Source organism: Triturus cristatus, chromosome 2_2 (assembly GCF_964204655.1).
Source record: "Triturus cristatus chromosome 2_2, aTriCri1.1, whole genome shotgun sequence".
NCBI classification, from domain to species: domain Eukaryota; kingdom Metazoa; phylum Chordata; class Amphibia; order Caudata; family Salamandridae; genus Triturus; species Triturus cristatus.
In genome coordinates this window covers 1,008,991,590-1,009,016,054 of record NC_140582.1, presented here as the reverse complement: position 1 = coordinate 1,009,016,054, position 24,465 = coordinate 1,008,991,590, and the positions used below count along the sequence as shown (strand labels likewise).

General features: G+C 48.8%; 1 protein-coding gene across 1 annotated transcript in view; it reads left to right on the top strand.

Annotated features, from left to right (window-relative positions):
• JAKMIP1 (janus kinase and microtubule interacting protein 1) overlaps nucleotides 1-24,465 on the top strand; it is a 1,879,738-nt gene that overhangs the window by 396,093 nt on the left and 1,459,180 nt on the right. The window contains 1 exon segment of the mRNA XM_085642441.1: nucleotides 23,049-23,314. Coding sequence (XP_085498567.1) covers nucleotides 23,186-23,314 — 129 coding nt within the window. The 5' untranslated portion in view covers nucleotides 23,049-23,185.

The window sequence follows — 24,465 nt, the reverse complement described above, 5'->3', positions numbered from 1 at the left end:
TTTTGGAGCACAGCTTTGACGTGGTGTACGTGCTCCTCCACACTGGACGAATAGATGAGGATGTCGTCGATATATACGACCACGTAGATATCCAACTCCTCTCTGAATACCTCATTCAAAAAGTACTGAAAGGCTGCCGGGGCGTTGCACAGACCGAACGGCATGACGAGGTACTCAAAAAGGCCGCACCTGGTCTTAAAGGCGGTCTTCCACTCGTCTCCGTCCCTCATGCGCACCAGATGGTATGCCCCTTTCAAATCCAACTTGGTGTAGATACAAGCTTTCTTGACCTGTTCCAGAAGTACACTGATGAGAGGCAAGGGGTACCGATTCTTTACGGTTATCGCATTCAATGCCCTAAAGTCCACACAGGCTCTCCGCTCCCCATTAGCCTTCGGGATGAAGAAGAGTGGCGAGGCGGCCGGAGACTTGGACGGGCGGATGAATCCTAGCTTGAGGAGTTTATCCAGGTACCCCCGGAGATGCACGTTTTCAGGCTCCGTCAGGGCATACAGCCTGCCGCTGGGAATGCTGGCCCCTGGCACCAGGTCGATCTGGCAGTCAAACTGTCTATGTGGTGGTAGCACTTCCGCCTTCACCTCATCAAATACATCCTCAAAACTGTGATAAGCCTGGGGGAGAGCCACATCTTTTTCTGCCGCTGTAGCCACCGTCTGACTCCCGCTCTCATCTGCGTCAAGGGATTCCGTTCTTATTCCACAATGCAGGATGCAATACGGTGACGTCAGTTCGATGCGATGTGTTGGCCAATCCACAGAGGGGTTGTGTTTCTGTAGCCACGGCAATCCCAATATGACGCCATATTGGGGCGCTCGGATGATGTTAAAATCGATTTGTTCCAAATGGTTCCTCCCACATCTCATCGGAAGGACCCCCGTGTGCTGCCCGATGGGCCCCGTCACCAATCGCCTTCCGTCTACAGCATAGACGTCTTCGGGTACAGCTTTGGGAAGAAGCACTAGCCCTAGCCTGCATGCCTCGTTGTGGTCCATAAACATGCCAGTGGCCCCTGAATCCACCATGGCCACAACGGGTATCCACTGGTCATGCACTCCCACGTGCACCGTGAGAAACAGGTGTCGTTGTCCCTTAGTGACCGAGTTGGAAAGTGAAGGGATGGATGAGTGACTCCGAGACGCCCCTTCTTTGGTCTGGGAGTCCTCTAGTTTTCCGCCGGTACGTCCACCACGGCTGTTACCGACCGGTTGGCCCGATAACATGACGTCTTCGGTTTGGCAGGGCATTCACGTACGTAGTGGCCTTTTTTGCCACAATATAGGCACAATCCTTGTTTACGGCGTGACTCTTTCTCCGTGGCTGTGAGGCTCGCTCGTATTGCGCCGATGTCCATGGGTTCTCCCTTGGATGCGGTGGCAGTTTCAGGACTTCCCACTGTCACATAGGATGGAAGGGATTTTCCTTTTCTCCCATGATCCCCCTTTCTTTCACTTAGCCTATGTTCCAGCCGTAATACCAGGTTGATAAGGACCTCACATGTCTTGGGTTGTGGGTCAATATGAGCCACGGCGTCCTTGAGCTCATCGCACAGCCCGTGATGGAAGAGCGCGTCTGTTTAGCAACAGGCCACTTGGTTTCCGCAACCAGCCTTCGGAACGCGTTGAGATACTGCACCAGGTCGTTGGATCCCTGTCTCAACTCAAGCATTTCACGGTCCGCCGTGTACGAGTCAGCCCTTCTGTCGAAGACCTTCAGGAATTCCTCGCGAAAAGCACCCCAATCACATAAGATGGGGTCGTCCCTGCTCACCAGAGGTACGGCCCATTGTGCCGCGTTTCCAGCCAAATAGGATATAAGGAAAGCCACACGAGCCTGACTCGTGGGGAACGCCCTTGGTTTGCACGATAAATGTAGCGCCACTTGTGTGAGGAATACCTGCACTGTGTTAGGATCCCCACTGTACCTCTCTGGTCTTGCCAAGGGGACGGCTACCGGCATTTCCACTACTACCGCAGGGGTCTGGTTCGTGAGGGAGGTGCTGGGCGTGAGCGGGTCCAATTGGATAGCATCCAGTCTGGCTTTTACATCGGCTGTTTCTTGCCTGGAGGCAGCCAATTCAATTTGCACGGTCGCTAAAGCAGCCAGCACATCATCAAGTGTTGCCATGTCTGTTATCGACCGGGAGACAGTTAGTGTTATTAAGGTCGGATATTTTGTAACGCCCTGAACGTCTCAGGATCGTTTAACAGACACGATAATGAGAACGCAACCACTTGTGAAGGTTTAGTTATTTTAATGAAGGCAAAAATAATACAAGGAATAAACAAAGGTTATAGTCACTGGAATCCTCCAGGCTAAGTACGTTACCAGCCCACAGCACGGATGGTCCTAACCGTCCTCTGCATATACGCCGATCCCGGCGTATGCCAACAGAGGGCAGAAATGAAATGGCCGACAATGCCAATCGGTAGGCTGTGAGGGGCACGAAGAGTGTTGGGGAGAATCGAGGAGTCAGGGAAACACCCAGCCGGGGTCTCTACCTGAAGGGAGCAGCCGCTCAACCTCTTCCTCAGACTGCACCGGGACGCGGAGTCACCTCCTGGTGATGCGTCACCGATACCCCAATCACAAGCAAAGAAGACTGAACCGAGAGCAACCGCTCGATCGATCCCGTGGACTTCCGAGTCTGTAACGCGGCAAACACCTCCTGGTGTGCGTTACAGCTGGCAGTCCCTGTATCTCTGGTCGGGCTGGGAGTTACGACTCCAACCAGCAAAAGCGCACTGCGCTTTGACTCAGCCGAGTCAAAAAGCGAAGCTCAATGGTTATCCGGTAGAGCTTCCGGGTCCTTCACAGGTGACGATGGGGCAAGACACGGCCCAGGGAGTAACGACTCGACCTACCTCCGTTCTTGCCTTACTGGAGCACCACTCCGGAACACTGCTCTTCACTAAGCAGGTACATCGGTGTAAACACAATATCCGACAGCGTTGTACCTCCCGGTTCCTCCCTTTATAGGGCGTGTTTTCCTTGAGTTATGTAACAGCTCTCCTGTTTACATAAGGGCGTGTTTTCCTTGAGTTATGTAACAGCTCTCCTGTTTACATAAGGGCGTGTTTTCCTTGAGTTATGTAACAGCTCTCCTGTTTACATAAGGGCGTGTTTTCCTTGAGTTATGTAACAGCTCTCCTGTTTATATAAGGGCGTGTTTTCCTTGAGTTATGTAACAGCTCTCCTGTTTACATAACCTCTCAACCGCTAAGCATCCTGGGAGATGTAGTCCGTTTTCGCTGGTTACCGTTTTCCTCCCCTCGCAGGACAGGAATTCTTGACACATCTACAGCAAAATCTCCATCTACCACCGGCAGCTTCCCCCCTAGTGTTGGTCATGGCAACTGTTCCTCCACTGCGGGACCAGCAGCACAAATCCACCACGCAGCTAATGGACAAATGTCTGCATTGGCTATCAAATCATCTTATGGACTGGGGTATGAGGAGTCGTCAGCTAGCTAATAAAATCATCATGGCTAGGAGAGTGGGGTGGGTTGGCAACTCCATCAAATCCTGTGCAGGAGATTGTGTGGTGATACATTTCTATAAAGCCCACATTGGTGCCTCTCTTCTCAGAACTCTCCACAGAACATCTCTTAGGAGCATGCAGATAAGTCCTTTAGAATTGTACCACTTCTATAAACCGGGTTCTCTTCCAGGAAACGCTCAGGGGGGTAGGACAAGACCAGACCAGCACACGTTGCGATACTTGGATTTCGCGAGTATTGCTTCGGGGGTTGGGTTATTCAATAGATTTACTCCCCTCTCAGACCTGGAAATTTGTGATTGACCACCAACGCCCACCCACCCTTTAGTCCCTATACCAGCCAATTTTGTCCCTGTCTCGCAGGAGTCCTCCACGTCCCTCCTAATTCGGGGAACAGTGGACAGAAATAAGATCAGTCTAGCATCATGGAATGTGGCAGGGATTGTCTCGAAGGTAGGAAATGCCGAATGGCAGAGCCACTGGCAAAGGTTGGATATTATCTGATCCCAAGAAACATGGGCTAAGGACCCAGTCTTTTTTGCAGGGTACCTTACTATTCATACACCAGTGGTGCCCTCGGCGTCAGGCAGAGCCAAAGGGGGACTATTAACTTTAATCTCTAATACCTTACCCTTTCAAGTAAAGCAGGTAGGCACCCAGAATAATTATTTCCAAATTCTCCAAATGGAGCCCATAAATGACGGCTATTGGATTTTAATAAACTTTTATAATAATGAATTTGGGGGAAACATGAAGGGAGTGGCAGATGATTTAAACAATGAGTTACGTTTTCTCAATCTACGTACACATAAGGGCCCATTTAGTTCATTCTAGATGGGGGATTTTGACACTCTCCTGTGTAAGTATAATGAGGCTAGGGTGTGCGGGTTGGACAACTAGCAGGGCAACCCCCTCCCACATTTTACACATAATGAATACGGTGATACCCTCAACAGATTATTATACTTGAGGCACTTGAGCGTAATTAACAGTCCAAAGACAGGCCAGATAGAGAAAACATTTAGGAGGAACAATTGTGAGTCCACGATTGATTTTGTTTTAGTTTCTTCTGTAATACGAGATAGAGTGGATCACTCAGCCAACCATGCTATAGTGATCACACAATTCTACTCCTCCATCCAACCCTCCGTCAAAAAATTAAAAGACTTCAACAGATAGCGGACAATATTGTATTATTCAGGAAAAACGGATACCAACTAAAGTGGAGCACAGGTCGTGAAGCAGAACTTGGCTCCTGTAATAACATTCCAAGAAAGGGATGACATCCTTTACTGCCTGGCCGAGGAGTCTTCCCGCCCCTGCTAGTCACTCAGTTTAGAACTTTATTAACATAACTAAAAGCCGCACTAACTCGACACAAGCCAGTATGTGATATTCATCCTAGTCGATGGTTTGACTCATCATACTCCCTAGCAAAGAGAGCCATTGTCAGTGCTTTATAAATCCCAGCCCAGAGACATTGATTTGATAAAATCACTGCGAAATGAGTACAAGCAGGCTAGAAATAAACAAGTAAAGGATATAAGGAAACAGTAGGGAGTTTTGGAAAGTCATAAATGCTCCATATTTTAAAGAGGCAAAGACCCGTCTTTGGATACACATGTAGAGGAAGAGACGTGGATAGGGCATTTTGAAGGTATTTTCGGATGACAGCCCACCTTGGGGCCCCCACAATCTGATTTAGCACCCCCTTCCTACAGAACCCTGACATTCTCGTTACGCAAAGTTAGAACAGGGCTGGAAGCCTGTGTCCCGGGAAAAGCCCCGGGACTGGATGGGGTCCCAATCGACCTCTTCCAGGTGAACTGCCATATGTGGGTGCCCCTCAGAACAAATGTCTTTAACAGCATAGCGGTGGAGGGTCCCCCTCCATCCTGGAAACATAGTGTTATAGTTCCAATCTTCAAGATGGGAGATAGGGGCAGCCTGAAGAACTATAGACTCATCTTTCTTCTCGATATAACTGCCAAACTCATGGGCCGGCTGTTATTAGCCAGGCAGGAGGAATGGGTACAAGAATGAAACCTCTTGATGCAGGCGCACTATGGCTTCCAGAAAAGGAAGGGGACAGTGGACCAATGCCTTAACCTCTCGCTCTGCATAGACATATGTACGAAGGCTAAAGGTGGGAAGTTATACATGGCCTTTATGGACTTGTTAGCCGCCTTCGATTGTGCGTTCCATCATAGGCTGTGGCTTATAATGGAGAAAATGGGGATTGACCCCCTGATCATTCGTTTAATCCGTCAGCTATAGGCCAATGCTACTGCCTGTGTGAGGTATGGCATAAATGGGTAATGCACGCGCTCGTTTAAGATCGAAAAAGGTGTCAGGCAGGGATGTGTCCTCACCCCGTTTCTTTTTTCCATCTACACTAACGGGGTGGAGGTGGCCCTGTCTGGCTTGACCCTGGACGTGCCTAGATTTGACAACATTCCCCTTCCAATATTGGCTTATGCTGATGACGCAGTTTTAATTGCTAAGACAGCGAGAGCTCTCCTGAGCCCTATAACTTCATATGCTTCATTCATGGCCTCCTTAGACCTTCGTGTAAACAAATCCAGTTCCTTCATCATTATAGCTGGGGCTGCCAGAGGAGCAAAATCCCCTCACTTCCATCTGGCCTCAAAGAAAATTGAAGTGGTCGACTCTTTCGCATACCTGGGAGTTCTGTTTGACAATAAACAATCTTGGTCTAACTTGGTAGCAGCAAGAGCCTTGGGTATGGAAAGAAGCCTACAAGCTATAAAAGATTTCGCTAAATGTGGACACAATTAAAAGTATCTATCAAGTAAAAACAAAGGCGGAGGCAATTTACGGGGCAGGAGTCTGGGGGATGGCCCACATTGAACAATTGCAGAGAATGGAAGACATCTTTTTCAAGTCTAGGGTTTCATTACCACCTTCATCTTCCAATTATATTTTACACCTTGAATTTGGGCTTCCCGATCTGTCAGATTTTATTAGGCTGGCGCCGATCTTGTTGTGGCTCTTGATTTGGCGCAGGTCGACGGTTAACCTAACACAGCGTATAAATGGCGACTGCCTGAAGCTGGAGGGTCTTAGCAGGATTGGATGGCTTAGATATGTAGAGGCAGAATTAAATGCCATTTTGCAGGGAGACTTGTTCAGGGACCCTGTCTCCTGTAGCAAGGTCCTTAAACAGAAAATAATTGAGCTATATATGCAGAGGGCTAGTTTTGATCGTAGGGAAAAGAACCACCACCAAAAAGCGCTCACTGCCTATGTCCTTATCCCGCCAAGATCTGGGGAAGGTTATTCTTATCCCTCCCACATCACTATAGTCCAGCATAGAGCTTCCGTTTGAACTTCATTCCTCTGATGCTTGGGTTTCCTGAGAAGAAGTTCAAGCATGCAGACCTGAGTTTATGTCCCTGTGACAACTATTCGCCCCAGTCTGATTTACACCTGGTATTGTTTTGTTAGTTCTATCAAAGTGAAAGAGAAGCATTTTTTCTGCCAATTTTAAGGTGTTATAATTTCAACCAATGTAGGGCGGCATTGTATTTTTTAAAGGCTTTACCTTATCCCCATGTCTGCTTTTCGGTAGCATCATTCCTGTGGGTCTGTTTGAGAATAAGAAAGTTGATGGGTTTGCTGCCTTAAATTACTGCAAGGGTACTTAAACTCAATTAAGATTTATGGTTTTATATAATTTGTTTGATTTGAGGAAATTGTGCTTTTATGTTCTGTTTGTAAATAGATTGAATAAAGATTTTAAACAAAACGAGTCTCATAGATGGTGCACATCTCAAGAGCATGGTTAGCATGAGCAGAAAAACATGATAGTTATCAGTTACTATAATCAAGCATCTGGTGTTTTAAATTTCACTGATCGATACAGTGTTTTTATTATTATGTCTTTTTCCTGTGTGGGTTTGGCTCTCTCCATTAGTCTACCATAGTTTCACTGCAGTTCCTTCTATTGAGCCTCCTTCAAACACTACTGTACTTTTTTGCACCCCTCTAGCACTATTGCTTTTATTATAGAGATCACCACATGGGCACCAACTGATACTCTCAGGAACAGCTTTTCTAATAGGGTGATTACCCTTCACACAATGCCATACTTAAATAGATTGAATCCTCTTCCCCTCTCCACATCCATAATCTAATTTCCTCAGGTCAATGCTTCAATCTGTCCACCTTTATACACTGTCCCTCCTTTCAATTCATTTACATCATTCTATCCAGTTCAGACTAGTATATCTATCCCCAGTTCATCTCTTTTGATGGCATAATATCTTGAATCTCCTAATGAGAAAAGTTAGAAATTAGGTTTCTGGTTGGCAGAGACATGCACCCTTTCCAAGCAGGAACCACAATCCTAGTCAGGGTAAGTCAGATGCACACTCTAAATTAACCTATGTTCACCCTCTGGTAGCTTGTCAAAGAGCAGTCGAGCTTAACTTAAGAAGCAATTTCTAAAGTATTTGTACAGCACTTCAAACAGTAAAACACGTAGAACACAATACAAAAATATACCACCCCTGGTAAGAAAAATAGAGGTTAATTTAATGTACAAAGCAAGAGGAAAAAGTAAAAAATCCAATAAGTGGAATTGGAGTCACAAATTCTCAAGCAATAAACTGCAATATATACTGCTTAGAAGCATAAAGCGCAAACTGGGTGTATCTGGTCACGCTAGACCTGGTCAAATCCAAAATTTCTAGCCAACCATGTTTGAACGTTGGCCAGGTACAGTCCCAGATAAGTTCCACTGAAATTTTACTTTCTCAAGAATTGTGTCAAGAGCACATGCACAGGAAAGAAATACTCCGGGAGAAAGTAGAGCATCCCTGGCGGTGTTGCGCGGCGAACAAAGAGGCACCAGATGTCGCGGACAGTTAGGCTGGAGCCTTGCGGTGGCAAGTGGCGATGCTTGCTGTGCAAAGAGACGAACTTGGGCTCGCTTGTGCTCATCCTTTGTGTGAGCGACATGGTTGCAGACTGAACGGGCCAGTTCATGGTTGCGAAGAGACCAGAAGGTTGATTTTAAGAGTTGCAGAGCCACCGAAGTGTCCAGGGACCTGAGAGGCACCTCTTGGGAGTCAGGAACTCATAGAGAACCGGTCCAAGAGCTGTGGGGAGCCAGTTATGTCCCTGAGGCTCAAATCAAGAGGTCAGCAGACTGGCCCTTTGAGTCACTCTAATCCAGTTCTTCTTTCCCAGGCAAGAGCGCAGCAGGTAAGCACAGCAAGTCAGCAACTCCTTCAGAGTACCAGTCCAGCAAAGTGGCAGTCCTTTCAGCAAGCACAGCACTCCTTCCTTGCAGAATATCCACAGGTCCAGATGTGTACTGGGTTGGTAGTGTCAGAGGTCCAGTACTTAAACCCTATTGTGCCTTTGAAGAGGGGAAGACTTCAAAGAGAGGCCTTTAAAGTACACACAGAGTCCCTGCCCATCCTGCCTAGGGTCCAGACTCACTACAGTGGGGTATGCAGCCCTTTTGTGGGGACAGGCACTGCCTATTTATGTTACTCCCTAAGTTGGCCCATCAGGATGTGGATGGCCTATCAGTTACAACTAAGCTTCCTTTCTGTGTGGCTGTCTGGAGGAAATGCACAAAGCCCAGCTGTCACCCATCCTGTATTTATTCAGAGACAGCCATAAGGTACAGGATGTTTAAAAGTTAATAAATGCCAACTTTCTAAAAGTAGCAGTATCAGACTGTGAGTCCAGAGACACCTAACTTGAAAAAGTCCATCTTTACCCAATGGGAAATTACACTTATAAAGTGTAATAAGGTAATCCCAATGTTAACCTATGGGAAAAATAGGCCTTGCAGTAGTGAAAAACGAATTTAAGAGTTTTTTTACCACCAGGACATGTAAAACTTAGAAGTACATGTCCTACATTTTAGATACACTGCCCTTGGGCTGTCTAGAGCCTACCTTAGGGGTGGCTTATATGTATTAAAAAGGAAGGTTTGAGCCTAGCAAGAGTTAACTTGCCAGGTTGACATGGCAGTTTTAAAACTGCACACGGTAGGGCGTGGTCTCGCTGCAAATGAGGTGAGACGCGAGACGCAGGAGCTCCGGCGGATCACTACCTCCATTAGCTATCATAAGCGGAGCAGGGGCTCAATTGCTGTCGTTTTTTGGGGAGCACAGGTGGCGGAAGGTGAGGAGCGTCTCCTGGCGAGCTGAAGGCACTGAGCTTGCACTGGTTGCGGTGGCACGGCCGTGTTGCTCTGGCCTTCCACTACTGAACACAGCGGCCGCCATCTTGTGGCTTTCAGGCCTTAGGCATACTGCGTGTCCAGTGGGAGCTGTCCTGGCCCTCCTCGGACCACATCGGTGCCGTGTCGTCCTGGGAACGGTGACGGGATTCATCTGAGGCTGCGGATGCAGCGGAGGGTGTAGAAAGCTGCCTGGGAACCCTCAGGTCACGCCGGCTGTCCGCCATCTTATATGCGGGCGCGGACCAGACGGCAAAGGAGCTGGTCTTGAGTGGATGGCGGGCGAGACGAGCTGCCGGCGGCTGGGCAACGTGGCGGTGAGTGGCGATGTTGAGAGGCAGGCGATAGCTGGAGGCGGCGTGCAGAGGACCCTGAGTGCGGAGGGCCTGGCTCGATCCTGCTCCTAGCACGCTCTAGTTGTGGCGCGCAGAGACCCTAAGACTTGGGGCGACGGGGGGCTGGGCCGCTGCATCTGTGAAAAAGGCAGCTGTTCTGCCCGCACGCCCTCCCCGTTTGACCGGCCATCTCCTGTCAGCAGCTTGATGATTCCCTTGTGAGAAGGTCCCCCAGAGGCACTCTTGGCCTATACCAGTCACGCATCGGATCACGCGGCTGGGGGCTGCGGGGAGATTGACCAGGCCCCACTACGCCTATCGATGCCCTTGTTAGACACTCGCCGCTATGGCCACGCGCCCTGCCGGACTACCCGACCTATTCTTCACACTAGCCTTGCGCTGCCCATGGGAGGGCCAACTCCTGCACTGTCATTGGGTGAAAGGCATGCCGCTGCACCTGTGAGCAGCCCCTAGCTGTGACCACGCACCTCGCCGGACTACCCATCTACATCAGCTAGAAGACTTTCTTATGTGGGGGCCCACTTGAGACTTTCTGACCTGTGCTGACCGCGCTGGGCTGCGACACACCGGATCTTATGTGACTGGGGTCTGAAGGGAGACTGGCTTGACCCCGGTGCACTTGCCGCCGCTCCTGGGAGACGATCACCGGATGCATGCCATCTGGAGGTGATGTGGGCCCTTGCTGGGACATTGTGCTGTGGTTTGGGGGCCCGACCACATACTCCCACAGGATCACCGTGAGCTTTAAAAGGACGCTGTGGGCTCGACGGGGGATGCTGGACCTAAGTGCGGCTGCCAGCTGTGGAGCTGCCACGACAGCCTGAACGCTGGGGCCTTCTATGCTGAACCGTCTGGCCCGCCTGAACCTACTGTGGAGCCTCACGCCTCCGGGGGGACCTGGTGCAGGGGACGGTGCCCCCGCTGGAGCCCTTGATCTGAAGATACCAGATAGGTGAGTCGTGGGTGGACCTCAAGGACCATAAGGAGGGATTGGGTGATTACCACCCTTGCGACTGCGGTATTTCTTGAGGACACACGCATTGTGAGGGTGGCGGGATAATTTGGCAATCGGGCACCCTTGCAGGCTCTCACACAGACCCTAGCTACCCTCTGGGACTGGAAATCAGCAAAACAGCCGCAGCACAATAATGACACGCACCAATAGAGGCAAAGACGTTTCAGGGCCAACCTCCAAAGACAACTCTGTTGTGGCGATGTGGGGTGTGGTGGCGATGTGGGGTGTGGTGGGCCCGTCTGCCCCCGGTGAGGGGACCTCCCAGGCTGGAGGGGACTCGTCGCCGGTAACGCAGGCATTTATGGCTTCCTTCATGTCCGAGTTGAAGCCTGAAATCGGCTCCCTACGTACCGAAGTGCACTCCTGTGTTCGGGAACTCAGGAAAGAAGTCGCAGACCTAGGCGAGCAAGTAGACGGGCTGGAAAAGACGGTCGACGCCCGCACAGAGGACCAGGAGCAACTCTGGCAACGCCTGGCCGTCCTGGAAGACCAACACGTAGAAATGCAACTGAAGCAGGTGGATCTGGAAAATCGAAGCCGCCGGAATAATCTCCGCATCCGGGGGGGGAGGTCCTTTCGGAGTGGAAGGGAAAGACATTATGACCTATGTGGCACAGCTACTCCACGAGGTATGGGGAGATGACGGCACCTCCCCGCTGGCTTTGGACCGGGCTCACTGAGTCTCCGGGCCCGCAGGCAGGCCGGGCCTCCTCCCGGACATTTTAACCAAGGTCCACTTTTTCACAGAAAAAGAAGCTATTCTCCGGGTTCCGAGAGCCAAGAAGGATCTCACATATGAGGGGAACAAGATCCAGATTTTCCAGGACCTGGCACCCAGTACCTTACGACGCCGCCGTGACTTTAAGCTTGTGACAGATAAGCTGCGGAGCACGGACATCTATCAGTGGGGCCACCCCTTTGCCCTTATTTTTACATGGGAGTCCAAGCGTAGGGTAATCCGGTCCTACAAAGATGCGGCTCACCTACTCCGACTTCCTTCCTCACGGCCCACCAGTCCCACTCGCCTTCTGCACGGGTGCCTGCCAAGCCGACCTGGTCGGCCGTATACCAGTGCAGAAACGTTCACCACCCTTTAACGAACAAGCATCCTCGCAGGCTAAACAGGACATTATCGAGCACATCAGGTCCTTGGAGGGGGACAAATCAGAGACAGGTCCGGATTCCCCAACCCCATGATAAACAGCTCATGTACCAGTGACAGTCCGTGGAGCCTTCCTTTGGGAGAACAGCTCTTCCTAGTCGGTTTTGATGTTTGCTATTGTGACCTCAACGCTACCCCAACTCCCCTTTTGCAGTATAGCTGGTGCCGGAGCATTCCGCCTGGATGAACTAGAGAGCAGCAGACGACCTGCGAGAGTGACGTCTCTGGGCTCATCCGAACTTTAGGGTGTAGGCTGGCCCGCGACTGGAACGGGATAAGGGGGCCCGGTTGGCCAATGTTGGTTATCCACTTTTATCCTTTCTATTTTCCTACTTGTCTATACCTTTTCTCTCTCTCCTTTTTGTTTACTAGGTATGGTGGACGGGAGACCCCATGGCTACGATGCGCCCTTGTCGACAGGGAAGGCTCAATTCTGAATCCCCCTTTCATTTCCCTGACATGCTTTCTGCGCTGACATGATGGACTATCTTGGGATCTGTTCTACTTCTGGATCTTCCCGCCCCTTTAAAGGTATTAACCCTTAATGTCAAGGTTCTGAACTCTCCTAATAAGCGGCAGCAAGTGTGGCACTACCTACTTCAACACAGCCCAGACATTATCTTTCTTCAAGAGACCCACCTGCTGAAAATTGATACTCCCCGCATGGCGCACCCAAAATATCCCCTACAATTCTGGGCCTCAGCAACCACCAAAACGGCTGGAGTGGCTATTCTATGCAGACCTGGTATCAGGCATGGGGACTCCAAAGTCTTCCGCAGTCTAGATGGACGTTTCATCAGGGCAGGGTTGGTGATGGGGAAACGCCTATTTACACTGTGTAATGTCTACGCACCGAACCAGATGCAGGACTCCTACCTCCGAATGCTTCTGCGGGAACATGTGCCACATGGCGACCCCTCCTTAATTTCGGGGGGAGACTTTAACCTGGTGTGGGATCATGCGAAGGACCGTAGTGAAGACTCTTCGAACGGGACGGGGCCATGTCCTCCGCACTCCGGAAACAGATAACAGACCTTGGCTTGATGGACTCATGGCGATATTACTCTCCGGAGGTGTGGGATTATTCGTACTACTTGCATGTCCACCGCTCGTACTCGCGTATTGATTACACGACCTAGTAAAGGACACGTTAGTGACGTCTATGTCTGACATATCGCTATCTGACCATGCCCACGTGGAGCTCCTCTTGAATGAATGAATGAATGAATGAAATAGACTTATATAGCGCTACTAAGCCCAGTGGGCGTCAAGGCGCCTAACCAAAAAATGCCGAGTAGTGGGTAAGAGGAACTTACTGGTAGGCCTTCATAAAGTACCAAGTCTTAAGAGCTTTCCTAAAGAGAGCCAAGGAAGGTAGGGACTTAATCTCCAAAGGGAGAGAATTCCACAGTAGCGGAGCAACGGTGGAAAAAGCTCTGCTACCCCATCTAACCTTCGTGGTTCGGGGGACTGCCAATTGATTAGCATCCGAGGAGCGGAGACATCTACTGGGAATATAACGGGTCAACAAAGACCCTAGAGCATCCAAGGGGCCAGCAAGAAGGGCTCTATATGTCAGGCACAGGAGTTTAAATGAGATCCTATAATGGATGGGGAGCCAGTGTAGATGTTTCCTGGCAGCTGTTGCAGAAGAGTCTTTTGGGAGAGCCAAGACCAATTTAGCGGCATCATTCTGCACAACCTGAAGGCGCTGGACAAGGTGTTGATCTCCGCATATAATGCATTACAATAATCCAGCCTAGAACCAACGAGTGCGATCACGGTCTGCTTACGTGCCTGTGGCGAGAGGTAATGAAGAATTTTTTTTAAGGGTCATAATGACTCCCCAACACGTAGATACCGTCCTATTGACCTGAAGATTCATAGTCAATGAAGTATCAAAGATGACACCGAGATTCCGAGCCGACTTGGAAGGGGAAGGACAAGTTCCTAAAGATGAAGGCCACCAGTCACTAGACCAGATGTCCTGGTCTTTACCAAAGACCAGGACCTCAGTTTTGTCGGCATTCAATTTTAAGTAGTTTAGAACCATCCACTCTGCTACCATCTGCATACAAGACCTAAAGCTAGGGGCCGAAACACTAACAGAGTGGGCTAGTGACACCATGATTTGTGTGTCGTCGTGAGGAAATATGAATTTTTATGATCAATTGTGTCCCCTATCTTAGACCCCAACGGCTCCATGTACATGCTACAAGTACATGTATGTTCCCTCCACTTCAAGCTATGAGGACGCAAATACATGTGCGTCCAACGTTAACATGTCTTCTTTCAGATCTGCCATGAATGGGTCAGATATTCCGTTCCTAAGTATGCCTTGCCACCGTCTTTATATGGTATACTTTTCACGTTTTCCAGCTCTGGCAAGGTAGGCCCTGAATTCTGCCATCGAGCCTTTTCCTGCTTCTGCCTCTGAATGCTCCAGCCTGGACCTGTATCTGTATCCATGACCTTTGTCTTACTTCCTGCGCGGCTAACGGTGCCTGGCCCGGCCTGTTGCCTGCCAAGACTGTATTCAGCCTTCAAGTTATCTGCTCCGCTCCTCATCCAATACATTCCTGTCTAGTAGTTTAGGTAAACATCCTTCCAGCTGCAGAGCAAAGGGCCCGGCCTTACTGTCTCCGAGCAAGTAATTCATGACTTCTGTTGCCATGGTAGGCCCATGCCCCCTCGCATCTCATGTAGACACGTAGACGCTTATACACGCACTAGTAGTCAGTATAGGATAGCCTCTGCCTGAGAGACCTTCCCTTCCAGATAATACAGTTCCTTAAACACAAGATATTAGATATGATTTGGGATTAGGTACACATGGGTCATAGTAAATGTACTACTGTGATCGAATTCCGTGATCAAGGCAAATCTACATTTAGAGCTTCCCGTCATTCCTACTTCATTTGTGGTCATACCGCATATATACGCTTACCTCTAGATTGGGATGGTACCTGTTACATTGCATTCCTTCTGCCACCTGTTTTCCTAGCCCCTCCTGATTATCATAGAAATACCCATCTAGTACACAATAGACCCCAGAGAGATATCCCGATTGTTGACTACACTGAAACAGCATGGGAACAATATACAGACTTCAATAAAGGTCTCTTTCCTTACATAGGTGTTGTCTCAAATAGTAAACTGATACGTAGATTAACCAGAACCCTTGAAGCAGTAGTGAATGAAACTACTTCCGCCCTAGGCAACTTAACAGAGGAGCAGTCTGCGATGCGGATTGTTGTTCTTCAAAATCGTCTTGTCCTTGACGTCATCCTAGCCGATAGGGGCGGAGCCTGTAGGGTCATCGGATCGAGTTGCTGTGTTTTCATTCCAGAAAACGCGCCATCAGTATATAAAGCCATAACTCGTCTTCACAAGATTGCAAGCCAGATACATCAGAATCCAGGCACCTTGTCTTGGTCCGGTTGGCTCTGGAGCGTGTTGTCAGCCTGGGGATGGAGGATCTTATCCTTCCTAGGTATTGGCCTTCTCATAATATTCAGTTGTTGCCTGTGTCTACAATGTGGGCCAGCGATTTGTGGTCTGTGTGCCACATCGTGTATTCCACGTTCAAGTTCTCATTCAAAATCCCGGAAGAAGAAAGAAGAGCAAATGATGTTACATGAACAGATTGATGGATTCCTGAAGATCGATATTTCATGAAGGGTCCGTAGGGGACAAGGAGGGAATGAGGAAATATGAATTTTTATGATCAATTGTGTCCCCTATCTTAGACCCCAACGGCTCCATGTACATGCTACAAGTACATGTATGTTCCCTCCACTTCAAGCTATGAGGACGCAAATACATGTGCGTCCAACGTTAACATGTCTTCTTTCAGATCTGCCATGAATGGGTCAGATATTCCGTTCCTAAGTATGCCTTGCCACCGTCTTTATATGGTATACTTTTCACGTTTTCCAGCTCTGGCAAGGTAGGCCCAGAATTCTGCCATCGAGCCTTTTCCTGCTTCTGCCTCTGAATGCTCCAGCCTGGACCTGAATCTGTATCCATGACCTTTGTCTTACTTCCTGCGCGGCTAACGGTGCCTGGCCCGGCCTGTTGCCTGCCAAGACTGTATTCAGCCTTCAAGTTATCTGCTCCGCCCCTCATCCAATACATTCCTGTCTAGTAGTTTAGGTAAACATCCTTCCAGCTGCAGAGCAAAGGGCCCGGCCTTACTGTCTCCGAGCAAGTAATTCATGACTTCTGTTGCCATGGTAGGCCCATGCCCCCTCGCATCTCATGTAGACACGTAGACGCTTATACACGCACTAGTAGTCAGTATAGGATAGCCTCTGCCTGAGAGACCTTCCCTTCCAGATAATACAGTTCCTTAAACACAAGATATTAGATATGATTTGGGATTAGGTTGATCTGACATCCCAGACTTCTGTCTCCTCATGTAGGGCTAAATGTCAAGTCCCCTTCACCCTCTAGTTACACGTCAATCACACGTCATGCGGCTGCGCGCGCATCTCTGCCATGTATTTCTGCTGACATTGCAGGATTCTCTTATGGATCCACCCACCTGTGACATCCTCTTAATGACGTTTCTAGTATATGCCCTCATGCACGCCTATTGTAACGCCTTTTTCATTACGTATGTGTATTCTTATCTCTCTTCTCAGCTGTTACGCCTCCTGCATCTGTCTTTACTGTAATGCATTTACTATATATATAATAACTTGTCAATAATGTATTGCCGATCCCTTCCTGAACCTTCGTGGTGACGGAACCCGATTGCCTGGTTCGAACCAATTCCTTTGTAAGGAATAAATTCCCTTTTATAACCTCAAATACCACGGATTCTGCCTCTTATTTTTACTGAGTTATTCTTATTGAATTTTACCGCATAAATTAAGTCTAGGTAATTTAAATTTACCACAGTCGGCATACAACACCACCTCCATCCCCTGGGATCTCACTAATCTAGCAAGGGGGGCCACATAGATGTTGAATAAAGTTGGGCTTAGGGCCGACCCTTGAGGCACCCCACATTGCAGCGAGTTAACAGAGGAGAGAAACTCTCCGAGCATGACTCTTTGCTCTCTAAGATGTAAAAAAGAGTCAAGGAGACCTAGAGCCGACCCAGCCACCCCTGCTTCCCTTAACCGAGATGTTAAGATAGAGGGAGACAGGGTATCAAACGCTGCAGTGAGATCCAGTAGGACCAAAACGGTAGTCTGACCACAATCAACCCTACAACGAATATTATTAACCACCATAGTCAGAGCAGATTCAGTGGTGTGAAATTTCCTGAATCCATGCTGAGAACTATCAAGGAACTCAGAGGAGTCAAGAAAGGTGGATAAATGAAGGTTAAGGTGGGCTTCAAGCATCTTGGCAGGAGCAGGTAGCAAGGATATTGGTCTAAAGTTCTTCAATACTCCAGGATCGAGGGAGGGTTTTTTAAGAAGAGGCCTCACAATGGCCTTTTTCCAGGCAGAGGGGAAAATACCCTGGGCCAGGGCCCCATTCATTACTTCCAGCAATGGCGGCAAAAGGATCTTGCAGGATACAGCCGCTTGCCCCACCCGCCTCCCGCGGTGGTGCCTGCTGCTGAATGTCTTGCGAGATCCGGCTGATGTGGAAAGCATACGAACCGCCATTGACTCTTATTTTACGAGCAATGACCTAGCCGAGACTCCTTTTCCTGTGGTGTGGGATGCCTTCAAGGCTACAATTCGCGGCCACATCACATCTTTATCGATTGCACGGGCGCGGGAAGCCCGCCGCCTGGAAGATGGCCTCTCCAAGGACATTTAAAAACTGGAGAAGCAGGATCGGGACCATTCCTCGCTCACGGGTCGGCTGTGACTCGCTAACCTTCGGGCTCAGCTCTGCACCCTGCGCACCAATAAAGCTGAGCGGTCCCTGTTAGCCTTAAAACAAAGATATTTTGAGGGGGGGGGACAAAGTGGGCAGATTGCTGGCGAAGCACCTGAGGGCGCGTGCAGCGAAGACCCACATAGCGAATATTTAATTGCCGGATGGAGAATGGGCCATCACGGAGCGAGCTAAATGCGAGGCTTTTAGGGCCTATTACACTGCCCTTTATACGGCGGAAGCACCCTCCCAAGCCCACATTGATGACGTTCTGAACCAGTGCCCCTGGACTCCAATCCACCCACGCCATCCCAAACAACTGGACTGTCCTCTCACGGCGGAGAAACTGATGGCAGGATCGAAAGATCTCCCTCTCGGAAATACGCCAGGACAAGATGGCCTACCGCTAGTCTTCTATCGCATGTTCATAGCACAACTCCAGCCACACCTCCTGCGATTATATAATTCCTTTTCGGACAAGGAAGGACCGACGCCCTCCATGGGTATGGCTGAAATAGCTCTTATTCTCAAACCGGGAAAGGATCCCACGTTATGTGGATCCTATCGTCTCATCGCTTTGCTGAACACGGACCTCAAAATCTACACCAAAATGCTTGCCAGACGCTTGGATCCCCACATGCCTGGCCTTGTGGAGCCGGATCAAGTTAGCTTCATCCGCAATAGACAAGGGGCACACTAAGTGCGTAGAATCGCGCACCTGGTGGGGAAAGCACATAACTGGAATATACCAGCCTACCTTCTCTCGCTTGACGCGGAGAAGGCGTTTGACCGGGTGGACTGGGGTTTTCTTTGCGCGATGCTGCAAAAGGTCGGACTGGGCCGGAACATGATCTCTATGATCATGGCCCCTTATCTATCCCCGCAAGCTAGGGTTCAGGTCAATGGACAACTTACAGACCCCTTTTCCATACATAGGGGTACGCGGCAGGGTTGCCCCCTGTTACCTCTGTTGTTTGCCCTGGTGGTAGAGCCTTTAGCAGAGATGATCAGGCAGAATGCGGACATACATGGCATCTATCTAGGAGGCCGGCAGAATAAGGTAGCGCTCTTCGCAGATGACCTTATACTCACCATGTCGCGTCCACATAGGTCCCTCCTGGCGCTTCACACTCTGTTACAGTCCTTTGAGCAGGCTTCTGGCCTTAAAATTAATCATCAAAACACACAAGATGATGGACGGAATGTTGCTTATTGGCAAAACATTCACCCCAGTCACAGATCTGGGTTTAATCCATAGTTATTTTGCTCACCACGCCACCCCAGTTCAGACATGGCCATATGCAAATCAGTCTTGACCATGTGCCTCATGAGAACAGTCCAGCCCGAACTGCCAAGCCATGTCTTCCCTAGACCGTAATCAAGCATCCTAGGACCGGTTTCGGGGTTTCACCCCTCTTCAGCCAGGATAGCTTGACTCCAGTAGTTTGAGCATTTGTCCCCCCGAGTGGGAATGGTATGCCCAGACGTGGGTCCCTTGCTCTCCATGCCACTGGAATCAAGCTATCCTGGCGTAAGAGGGGTGAAACCCCGAAACCGGTCCTAGGATGCTTGTTTCCAGTCCAGGGAGGACCTGGCTTGGCAGTTTGGGCTGGACTGTACCCATGAGGCACAGGGTCAAGACTGATTTGCATATGGCTGGCTTCAAACTGGAATGGCATGGTGAGCAAAAAAATGTTGGATTTAGGCCCAGATCTCTGTACTGGGGTGAATGTATGACATTGTTCTGCATTCTGTCTATCAACTGTTGTTTTTGCATTTGTCACCCTGAGTGGCAAGGGTATGCCCAGACGTGGGTCCCGTGCTCTCCATGCCACTGGAATCAAGCTATCCTGGCTGAAGAGGGGTGAAACCACGAAACCGGTCCTAGAATGCTTGTTTCCAGTCCAGGGAGGACCTGGCTTGGCAGTTTGGGCTAGACTGTTCCCATGAGGCACAGGGTCAGCAAAAAAACGATGGATTTAGGCCCAGATCTCTGTACTGGGGTGAATGTATGACACTGTTCTGCATTCTGTCTATCAACTGTTGTTTTTGCATTAAAATTAATCATGGCAAATCTTGGGCTCTGAACCTTCCGATCCCGAAAGAGGAGATACCAGTCTTGAAGACGTTCGCCCCTTATCAATGGGCTATGGAGCATATCAGGTACTTAGGGCTTCAATTGACCCCCTCCTTGGCGAGAATGCAAGAGAACTGTCTTACGGGGATGGAAATCCCTAACTATCTCCTGGTTGGGTAGGCTTAACTCCGTGAAAATGTCGATACTCCCTAAAATCTTGTATTTATTTCAATGTCTCGCCACCCCTATCCCGCAACACCAAATACAGGGCCTCCAACGAGATCTCGCTAGCTTCATATGGGGCGGACGTAGGCCACGATTCTCTCACAAGATCCTCATGTTGCCGCAAGACAGAGGGGGGCTAGCGTGTCCTAACCTTCTGGACTATTATTGGTCCTCGCATCTCCGCTTTGTCTCGGAGTGGGTAGCCATTGAAAGCGAAAAGATCTGGTTCCATATGGACAGGACGGTAACTGGGCGCACCATCTGGGATCTTGCGTGGCTCCATTGTACAGCGCGCTCACGCAGTGCCTATATTGCAGTACCTACTAAAACGGTCCTGGATATATGGGACAAGGTAGCCGTGCCTAATGGACTAACGACCTTCCCCTCCCCCCATACTCCCATTGCAGGTAACCCACTATTCCCTCTGGCCCTCCATTCACAAACGTTCGCCAACTGGCTACAGGGGGGATGCAGAGTGATCGGAGACCTGTATGAGGGGGGAACACTTAAGACATTTGCCCAGCGCAGGGAGGACTTTTGTCTTCCACTGGGAGCGGGACTACAATATGCACAGCTGCGGCACTGGGTGTCCTCACCAGAGATACAATAGACTGCTGTCCGACCATTCACCCCCTTTGAACGGCTGGTCCGTTCCTTCGATGAATCGAAGGGCCTTATCTCTTGGATGTACCAGATCCTACAGCACCCTTCGATACTAACTACACACTCATATCACCGCCAATGGCAATCGACGTCAACCACGGAAATCACACCTACACAGTGCAATCGCCTTTGGTGAGACATTCCTAGGGTCTATCGCAGCATCCCACAGAGGGAAAATGCATATAAAATTATGACGCAATGGTATTATACGCCTACTCGACTGCACAAAATGTTTCCTGCCGTGTCCGCCTTGTTCTGGAGGTGTTCAAATGCATCTGGAGATTTCATTCACATTTGGTGGGATTGTCCGCTCTTGACCCTGCTCTGGAAGGAAGTTGTTAGTCATATTAAGGAGGTATTGGGCTTCCCCCAGGCATGAGTCTGCAACCACGATCCTTTTGGGCCTTAAACCTGCTAACGTAAAAGCGCTTACCGCAGCGACTGGACTGTAGCACTTCATATGCTTGGGGCGGCTAAACAACTTATAGCGTTGTACTGGAAAAAAACGGAGACTCCCCCAATATCCGATTGGTTCACGTGCCTATGGCATGTAATAACCACGACTGCAATCACCCGACACCCGCTTCGCTGCCGTTTGGCAACCCTTAGTCCAATACTTCTGTAAAATAGAGCATGCGCACTATCTGCCCTCCAAGCTTAGAGTGTTACGACTCTTTGAAGATGCCATACTCCCGCCGGACCACAATAGGCTCCTTGCGTAACCAGACCAGCCCTGTGCGACTCTCCCTTCGACAAGCCTTAAGATATCCACTCTCAATACCATGCACTGCTGCGCGCATCTGCCCGTCCGCCCACCTGGCCGCTTTTGTTGCTGTATACTTCTCTTTTCTACTACCCCCTCTTCTTTTGACTCTTTTCTGTCTATTCACTGCTGTCCACTTTATATGGGCGTCTTGCCCGTGTTCTCATTGTTCTTGTTGTTAAAACAAAAAGGTCCTGAGACTTCCCACAACACGCTAATATTGATATATATACTATGTCACGCGGCAGGCAACATGCTGTGTTCCAAATTGTCTGTTAATGCCTTTACATATTCTTGGAGAACCTTGGGTGAAACGCAGTCGGCCCTAAATGGGTTGTGGGCTTAACGCTGTGTCTATCTGGACCTCTGTTCTACTTTGTATTCAGAAAATAAAACCGATTTTAAAACAAAACTGCACACGCAGATTTTGCAGTGGCAGGCCTGAGACATGTTTAAAGGGCTCCTTAAGTAGGTGGTACAATCAGTGCTTGAGGCCCACGATTAGCATTTAATTCACAGGCCCTAGGCACATGTAGTGCTCTTAGCTAGAGACTTACAAGTAAATTGAATATGCCAATTGTTAATAAGCCAATGTTACCATGTTTTAGGTAGAGAGCACATGCACTTTAGCACTGGTTAGCAGTGGTAAAGTGTCCAGAGTCCTAAAGACAACAAAAACGAATTCAAGATGGAGAGGAGCAAGGCAAAAAGTTTAGGGGTGACCCTGCAGAAAGGAATATTTCCAACAAGACTCTAGGGCAATAATTATGTTTCACGAGTGCTGTTTGAAAGTACTGTTTCTTGGGGGAATTCAATGCTTCTGCGGCCCCATGTGTGACCTGATCATTATTGTGATTGAAATATGTGAAATGATATATTTGTTTAATTTACATAATATGAATACAAAGAAATACCGTTGGGAGCTTGTGAACAATATTGTTAACTACTGTAAAACCATGTTTGGTAAATTGTATTGATCTTCAGCAATTAAAATAACTATGTTAAGGCACCTGGTTTGTGAAGTTATGTCTGGCTGCTGGGCCCAGGTTTTTGTCAAATGCTTTAGTTAGAGTCTTTCGTTCAGTCTGAGGCAGCAAGACCAACTGAGCCCTTGCCACTTACTGCTTCAATCTTTAGGTGCTAGGTACCAAGACATGTTTCAGCAGATGTGCCTTTTAACTCATCTTATCTTTCTATCGTCAGGGTACACGCTCAAAACATTATGGCGGAGTGTTGCACGCTGGACAGTGCTGAGATCAAGGATAGGTGATCTGGTAATGCCAATAAGGACTACTTGATTTCTGGCTCACTGTGGAACAAGAATCCACATTGGTGGAAAGATGTCCAAGAAAACCCGCAACAAGTCTGATAAGTCAGAGGTGGAGGTGGAAGCTTTTCAGACAGCAAATGAAGAACTCCGGACTAAACTGACACATATCCAAATAGAAACCCAGCAAGAGAAAAATAAGGTGTGTATAATTACTGTACATTGAGATGGTTCATCACCTTAATTTGATTGTCAAATTAACACTACCTTGTCTGTTATGTAACATTAATTATTTAAATATTTGTATCTTATACTTCACCAATGATAACATACAGGTTACATGTAATTCCCATTCTACCTGTAAATGGAATTTGTAATGAAAGGATATGCAGTAATATAGCACTTCACATCCTCAACCACTTTGCTAAAAGCTGATGAAATTTCCAGGTGGGGAACAGCATAAAAATATGAATTACAACAGGAATCATCAGAAGTGACTCTCGCTGGAGCTAATTCCACATTTATGGGGGGCACCCTTGAGCAGTAAGTTGGAATACCCAGTATTCCTTTTATCTGCGTTCTATATTATTCCAGGTATGGGAATACAGCATCAGTATCTCAAGCACCCTTGTAATGAGGGCCTAAGAAATCAGTGTAGGTTTAATTACTTTTGCGGTCACCATAAATCCACTTAATCTGATAGAGACTTCTAGCTGCAGATTCCTTACTTAAACTATTCCCCAGGCTTCAGACTGGATCCCAATTTTTTTTGTGAGCAGTACCCCTGCATGCTGATAGGCAGCGTAATTTGGCTCTGGTACCTGACATCAGTTAATTTCTTTCTGTGCCAGTTAGCACAGATCTGGAGAAGAGCTACCCCAGTCACTTTTTGACTGACCTTTTTTTCATCACTTTTGTTGAAGATTTTTGATACATGTCTCCTATTGTGGCAAGGATGTTTGGAAGGAAGGCTGGCTCCAAATCCTTTGAGGCCTGTCACCAGGAAATGTAGGTGACTGATCCACACCTCATCAGCCTTTGGTGTCTCCAGCACGACCACGGCACAAAGACCTGCGTTAATTGTCACTCCATGCACCCCAGGGCCTTGAGGGAGCGATCCCTCAAGGTCCTTGAGGGTCGACGCGTAAAACTGCAACGTTCTTGATCCTGATTGAGAGGAAGGTCGGGGAGCCATTCCAAGTGCTCGTAACCCCAGTTGAAGTTGTTGGGGCGTTCGGGTAAGTCCCACAAGCATAAGAAGAACTAGAAGTCAAAGAGATCTACGACTTTGCCCCGTCTGTCAAAGTCATCCGGTATTTGAGGCTTTGCTCTTCGATTGAGTCTGCCCAAGTG